This window comes from Leptidea sinapis, chromosome 42 (genome assembly GCF_905404315.1).
Source record: "Leptidea sinapis chromosome 42, ilLepSina1.1, whole genome shotgun sequence".
Taxonomy (NCBI): domain Eukaryota; kingdom Metazoa; phylum Arthropoda; class Insecta; order Lepidoptera; family Pieridae; genus Leptidea; species Leptidea sinapis.
The window spans coordinates 922,194-930,326 of NC_066306.1; the positions used below are offsets into that span (position 1 = coordinate 922,194).

At 33.6% G+C, this 8,133-nt stretch overlaps 1 protein-coding gene across 1 annotated transcript in view; it reads right to left on the minus strand.

Annotated features, from left to right (window-relative positions):
- The window catches only part of LOC126976680 (neurexin-4), a 53,806-nt gene extending 49,345 nt beyond the window's left edge, over positions 1-4,461 (minus strand). Inside the window, exons 1-3 of the mRNA XM_050825156.1 lie at positions 4,256-4,461; positions 3,820-3,933; positions 2,100-2,296 (exon numbers count right to left, since the gene is read on the minus strand). Of these exons, the coding sequence (XP_050681113.1) occupies positions 2,100-2,296; positions 3,820-3,933; positions 4,256-4,322 (378 nt within the window). The 5' untranslated portion in view covers positions 4,323-4,461. The remainder of the gene's footprint in view (positions 1-2,099; positions 2,297-3,819; positions 3,934-4,255) is intronic.
- Between the last annotated feature and the right edge of the window lie 3,672 nt (positions 4,462-8,133).

The following is an 8,133-nucleotide window of genomic DNA, read 5'->3' on the forward strand; positions in this document are numbered from 1 at the left end:
CGGAATTTCACGATAGCGGAATTTTAGGAATAGCGTTAGCTAGACTACAAACATTTTTAGCCATTCAGCAAATTTGTCTTGACCTTATACCTTCTGATTTCCACATGTTTCAGTCTCTTAAGATTTTTTTACGCAGTGTCAGGTTAAATTCAAGAGAAACTGCCAAAACTTCTCGTCGCGCTTGGATCAAAAATCCAAAGCAATTTGGAAAGCAACAGATCAAGACAAACATACGAGACGGTAAAAAATCTTCGAACAAAATGCCACAAAAATATTCTGCAGTAAAATGTAAATGAACTTTGAAAAAATAAATGGCCTTGAGTTTATAGTCATAATATAAAGTGCGAAAAAACTTTTTCCCCGACCTATTTAACGAATATATAAAGATTAAATGGCTTTTATGTTATGCATGAAATACATTGGGTATACTAGAAGTTTCTCGAGCTGGCTACATCGAAAACTTTGCGAAAACATGCTTCTTTTCTTGCGATATTCGCATTTGTATTATTTAGCGTTATGTTATACAATTTTCTGTTTACAATATTGTGATTGGTGTCGAAACCTGGGTATGAAAAAGATAATGGAATTTGCTGACGAAAGTAAAGAAAATTGAAGCATTTTGAAGAACATCGTTGATTCTTTCTCCAGCAGTTCAGGACGATTTACAAGATTGGCGCTTGAAGCTTTTCTTTATCCAGACTAAGACTAACTACTAAGAAGACTGATTTGATAGTCAACGCCTATTTGTGTTAGATATGAAGTTCGCCCGCCGACCGACCAAGGCCAAGCCGTACTGTCGGTCGTTGATGAACTGGTGATTCTTTAGGTATACCCAAGAACTGGCGGTTATACTTTCCATAATTTTGGAGTGCAGGGAGGTAATAGCAATAATCAGTTAGTCGGTTCTGATCTCCCCTTTTTTTGGGAACGGAAGGACAAAGGATCGTTAGCACCGGCGTCAATGTTCTGAGGAAAAGAGAAGAAATACCATCCTGTCCTCTAGACTTCGTTACGTCCAAGGAAAAACAAAGCTTACCCAACAATTCTCATCTGCTTGAACTGTACTTCCGGCATAGAGCTCTGACTGGCAGTGTCTTTCCAGCGTCATTGAGAGTCGAGTTGGAGGCAAAAAGAGAGTCCAGAAGATCGAATTTTGTTTTGCCAAACGGCTCGCCCGTTTCATTCCTGGTGTCATTCCTGATTCACAGCGGCGATATGGATGGCTGACTGGAGTCACCTAGATCAGCTTTCAACAACGCCCAAAAAATTCATGTTACAGACGGGTACTTTAACGGGAAATTTTCTGCTTAAATCGTGAGGCAAAGATGAGTCTCCCCTTAGATCTTCGCAGTTCAGATCCTTCGTGGCCATCCACGCAACCCAGTTTCGAGAAGACTGTTTTTTGCAGTCAACTGTAATTGACAGATCAAACCATGGCTGTGACCAGCCACAGATCGGTATTACAGAGCTTGGTATGGTAAAATAACCATGCCCTGTCCTATCACATTGGCTGTAACGGCACAGGCACTGGGGGCATATAAACGGAAACAAAACCTGCACCCAAGGTACGATGCAAAGAAGTAATGCTAACGAAGAAGTAAAGCTTGTAGTGCCAAGCGTGGTGAGTAACTATGTATAGGTTTAAGTCCCCCTGAAAACATTACTCTGCCAACCTCACAACACATAGGTTATATAAATAGCAAAAAAAAAATACGCAGTCGTATGTAAAAATTCTGATACAATTACACACATTTGAATACTTTAAAAATGAACTTTAAAATATGTATGATTCTGTAGATAATAATATATGTATACCAATTATTATATTTAGCCTTATTTATCAAATTCAAAAACTTCAGTATGACCCTCAGTATTACATTATGTTTCCAAAAATTGATTTAGTAGAAAAAGTTAGATATGTTAGCCTTCACCACATAGTTAAATATATAGCGAATATGCAATAATTAATCTAAGAATCATGTGATTACTACCAACCAAAAACTAAACACAACATAAGAAGCAAGAATCATGCAAACTCATACAGCCCATTCTGCATCCAACACACCAAGACACAATATTCTCATTCTAGCCATAATTACCTTAACTTCTCCACCAGCCGCTTTATACTGGACATAATCAAGTCCATTGCTACCATAACTTATATGATACTCTTGCACAAATTCTTGTGAATGAGCTCTGCCCTGTGTCGCCACTCTTGTCACATTTTTCACAGAACCCAGATCAATGATGAGTTGTTGATCAAAATCATTTTCTGATGCTGTCCACGCGTTCACACCTTAGTTGTTTAATAAGCAAATTTAGTTTTTATCCACTAGCACTATAAGGTTAGTAGATATTTGGAGAAGGTTAATTTTAAAGAAAAACATATATGAATCATATAATTTTATTATTAATTCCTACACCGAGTTTTCACAGTGCATCATTAAAAGCCTAATTTCACCACAACCAGTAAAACACTATTAATTAGTCAGTGGAAGGCAAGTTGTCAAAATCACTGAGCTACTCTTAGAAGGGTTTTGCTTCCTTCTTTAAAAAATTGTATGCAAATGCAGGCTCTTCCTTAACAAATGGTTTGGCATCCCTGATCAAATCCTCAATGTTCAAAGTCTGGTAGCCTTCTATTTCATATTCCTTATTAGGAGTATTCAGAGCAACTGCAACCATGTAAGATTCATTTAATAAACTCTCTTCAAACACATATTCATGCTTCAATGCACCATTAGCTACAAGATGACTGCTTCTGACAAATTCACCAACTTTTAATTCCTCTTTAATGTGAAAGGTCATCTCATCAAAAGGTATATTTAATCCCAAACCAATATTTTTGACATAACTCTCTTTAAGGCACCAGAATCTATAGAAACAAGCAATTTTCTCTGCATCAGTTTTATAACTTTCAACTCGCTTCCATTCTTCATCAGAGAGTTGGCGTCTCATAATCCGGAAGAATTCTGGAATATCTTTATTAGCTGGGGGCTCTATTTTCATTATATCAATTCCAATGTTATGTTCAGTATTGCCAGCACACACAACAAAGTCTCCTTGGTGTGATATATTGAAGCTTACTGATGTGTCTCCACAACCAGCCAAATATGGTTTTCCATGTTCATGCCTCCCCAACTCAATACATTCATAAGGAATAGTTGTCACTGTACTTAGATATTTTCTCATCATGAGCCTTCCAATTAAAGTACTTTTTGCATCTTTCATGAAAACATATTTGGATATCCTATCCTTCTCAATGGGTTGAATAAAACCAGAAATAGCTAACAGTTGGTCCTTGGTTGGTATCCAGGATTCAACATTGAACACCCATCTAGTGTTCACTTTAGCCATTTTGATTTTATGTAGCGGTAATAATAAGGTCTTAAATGCTTTAGAGCAATTTAGCAAGTTAATTAACAGTGGTATTTGTTTATGCCATGTGTGGACCTGTTGACCAATGAATCCTTTCAGGCGAATCAATTATGTAATTGCAACAAAAATGTAACTCATAATCAATCTAACACATGCCCAGAACACACAAATAAAACTTAAAACACAAAAATAACTTTTTTTCATTCATAGTACTAATGACAAAAAAATATAAAGCTAACTTATAAATTCTTCCAAAATTCAGAATGAGTTAATTATTATGCTTTTTATGATAATTGCAAATAATTCACTCCACTATGTTTGGAATGACTATATTTTGCAAATCTTGATAAGATTTGCTCATTTTGGTAGATTTTACAAGTACCCAAGTAGTGCAGAATATTCTATATAAGAAGCTGTCATAGACCAGAAGATAAGACTTACCATACAACTTAGCATTATCGGGTCCTCTCTCTCTTAAGCTGGATGTTGCACTTAGTTTCGCTGACTCTATTAAAGGCTCGTTACATTCATAATCGTAGTAATAACGAAGTGAATCTGTAAAGAATATACTTAGATATTATCATGTTCAGAGTTAGATATGAATTGAATAAAATCAATCCCAAACTTTATTAATAATCAAAATAATCGATTTTATGTTCCCAAATAAGGTTATACGATTTTTTGCAGGAACAAAATATAGGTAAGAACTAATGTAAATAGGTAAAGTAATATTGTTTTATTTATACAGATACAGTAGCTTTATAAAATAAATATTTAACATATAAATTATAAGCGATAAAATAGAGCAGTAATAAATATATATCCTATTCATCATAACATCATTTTCAACGGACACTACTGTTTGTTTATTTCTTACCTGATTTAATGCTTGGTAAGCTACAGCAAAGCAATGTAAAAAAATAATGCAAGTAACCATTCATCATAACTTCATAATTATACGAATATTTTTGAAGTTTGAACACAATATAATTATTTATTACAGTATTTTAAAAGTTTGATCATTACAATTATATCGGTCGCCGTTGTTAGGGCTGTTGGGCGTTGTCACTTGTCAGTACTCAGTACACAGAACACTTTTACTCTAACGAGACCACAGAACACTTTTACTCTGAGACTCAGTAACAGTACAGTCCGTTCACCTCTGACAGAAGTCAGTATATGTTTTCTTTATGTTGGTGTTCCTGTCGAGTTATTCTGTGAAGTTCCTAGCGTTTTTCTTTCATATTTGTGATATTTCATCTGTTAGCATGCCGAAAAGAATTCAAAGTAGCGGAAGAAATATTATACTATAGGTGTGTGATTACCGTGGAAGAGAAAAAGAAAATAATGCTCCTTTAATTCCATTTGGAAATGTTCGTCAACGAGTTGCCGCCATGACGGGTATGTAAATTAGGGTTACCCATCTTTAGTATTTTTCCCAATTTTAGTGGAAACTTGATATCCTAGCGTTACCGCCATCGGTACATTATTTCTGACGCGTCAACTTTGATTTTCTCTCACCATAAATGTTAGACGTTGTTGTTCTTGCGAGTACAGTAACTATCTTGTGATGTTTTTTGTATGTTTTATTTTTATAATAATATAATCAATCATTTGCTTCAATTAGATATACAAGTTCAATGTCCTTTATATTTGTCTTTTTAATATATTATATGATTTCATAATTTAATAGTTATCATTATCAATTAGTATAAGTCGCCTTGAGTGGTTTTAATTTGAATAAATAAATAGTATAAATGCCAAGCTGACCTCTATTTTTTTAAATTAGAACTTTGGTAGCATTTGATACGATTAGGTAAAAATATAAATAGGAACATTATTGGTAAGAAATACCTGTCTACATATTATATACACAGCTATTTTTAATTTAAAATAAAATAGGCTTTACAAAATAAAACTTTTTTCCTGTTTCAGGAATATCTGAAAAAACCGTAAGAGCCATAACTAAAGAAGGCAAAGTTGCTTTATCCACTTTACAAAAAATTTCTATGCCCAGAAAGAAAAGCATCCAAGTATTAAATTTATTTTGGATGATTTTGATCTGTGTGCAGTTCGAAATGAAATACTTGAAATGTATACCGTCAGAAAGGAGGTACTGACTTTGGGGAAACTCTAAACGCAGAGTTAAAAATTTATATAAATTTTCGTGGGGGTCGTACTATATTAAGGAAAATTATACCTACCTACGAAAAAATGCTGTGCGAAACTCTATTTCACTATTTGTTGTGAGAAAGTAAATATCGTGAAAAATTTTTGATAGCTATGAATGACAGGTAGCCTAAAACGCAAATAGATTACTTTATTTCCGATTGAGATAATTATCCGGATTAATATATTGTGGTTAATACTGTGTAACTAACTAATACAATAACAAATGACAGCTTACAATTAATACACTAAACATGCTTTTTTAAGATACAAAGTACTTATAAATGGGTTGGTAATTCTTTGTTACTAGTTAAATACTTTACTTAGCTTACACATATTTTTTGAGTAATTTTCATCTTGTAATTATTATCATTTCGTATCTTACTGAACAATTTATCAAATTGGAATAACGAACTTCCCTCCTCACGGAAATCTCCCGAACACTTAATTAATTGTTTTATTTTATTTTAAAATAATATTATTAGATAGGCATATTCTTATAGATATATAAAGGTATAGTCTTACATTAAGTAACAAAGCAAACGGAAATTAATATAATAAGATAGGTATAAATAATATTATAAGATAGGTATATTTTTTATCATCGGAATCCGAATAATAAAACTATTAAAATAACTTGTCGTATTATTTCTACTCTTCTACCCGATACCATTCATTCATTGCATAAAAACCATTAAGTTCAATCGTTCATGCGTACGATGATTCCCATCTGTACGAATTATCTCTCGGTACGAGCTGGTTCTCTGTACGCCACATTTATTAGGAAGTTAGGAAAAACAGACTATAATAATAAATATATCATACTGATGCAATTATTATTGAAAATTAACCTTTGAAAAACAAAAATTAAAATTTGGTTAGCAAATTTCTGTAATGACTCCAATATAAATTTAAATGCGTTCAACCGTCCCAATAATAAAAGATCTTATTACAAACTTTACGTTCAAATCACTATATTGTAAGAAATAAAATATCATCAATACCGTAAAATTTTACTTGTTGTTTGAGGGAGTCATAGAAACTAAATATGGCAATATAACGCTCAGGTTAGGTAACCTAACGGCTAGAGGTAAAATAACTGTGAACGCACTGTAGGTACCACTAGCCACTGGCAGGTACCTATTTAATTGTCATTTGTCATTTAATCATGGCTAGAGTATAAAGAAAGACCACAGACGTATAGAGAAAGATAGTTTACTCACGAAGTTAGGTAGGTAGTCGATTGTGTGGAATCTCCTTTCACTTTGCCGTCAATTTCTTGCTAATATTTTTTTCTCAAACTAAATGAATGTCATGGACATGCTTTGCTACAAAAATTAGACCAATTAGTTGCTTTGTACAGTATTAATAATAGAATCTTTGAAAACAAAAGACCATGCATTCTTCACAATTAGTTATGATTTTCTCACGCCTTTAACCCCCTCTTCCAATATTCCTAATTGCCTCTATTTACGACAATTTTTAAAGCACTTGTAGCTGTACCTACAACCAATAATATCAATTAATACAAATGTCTAATATCTAACTTGTAACGTAATACCTTCGTAGCATTATAGATCGTAGAAATATTAATCGTGTATAATAACTGTAAGAAGCGTATGCCGAAAGATCCGTTCTGAAAAGAACATTTTATTTTATATAACGTAATATTAGCTCTGATAAGAACCATTTTGTAATGCTGTACATCAACTCATAGAATCATACAGATCACCAGTAGTCACGTCATCAAAGTACAAGCATCGTACGTTCTCTCGACGACCGCAGATATACTCACGTGATCAGTCATTAATCCGCGTTACACAACCTCACAGCAAGGCCGAGCGTACTCGACTGACGCGTCGGGACTCGGGGGTCGATCGCTATTCATGCAATTTTAATCAATGAGCGACAGAGCAGGTGCTGAATGCTCATTGACATCGTATGATCGAGGTCGACGCGAGTTTACACAAACCGCATTCGCTGGCCGGCTTACTGCGATAGCATTAGTTTTAGAGCGAGATAGAACACATAATATTATTCTCAATTCTTATTGAATGAAACATTTTACTATTGGTTAAAATGTAAGATTTAGTATTGGTGTGTATTTTCTGAACTTGTAAATATTTTTTAAGTAACAATTGTAATTGGGTAACTAGTTTTAAGGATTTTGTATATATATCATGTAACTTTCAAATAAATCATATCTTCCACATATTCCTCACAGTCAAGCAGTTGTTTTATTTAATCGCCAAACGCTCGGTCTCTAAACACTCACTTAACAGCCATCTGTAATATTTTAAACTTAAGCATAGACAAGTTTTCCATAGAAGCCAATAAAACTTTTTCTCAGATTTTCAAAATTTGAATAATATCTATACTGAACTATATAGCTTTAAAAACAGAATGGGTCCAGTTGCAGTATGGATTCCCTCAACAAGAATCATACCGAGTTATAGCTGCCCATCTGTCACTTCTATTTTTACTGGGGAATCTATTGCCAAACTCGAAGCAATCGTATTAGTTGAGTTTCATGGCATGAACAATTCTATTATTCTCTCAGACTTTAAAAGTTGCCTTTATTCAATA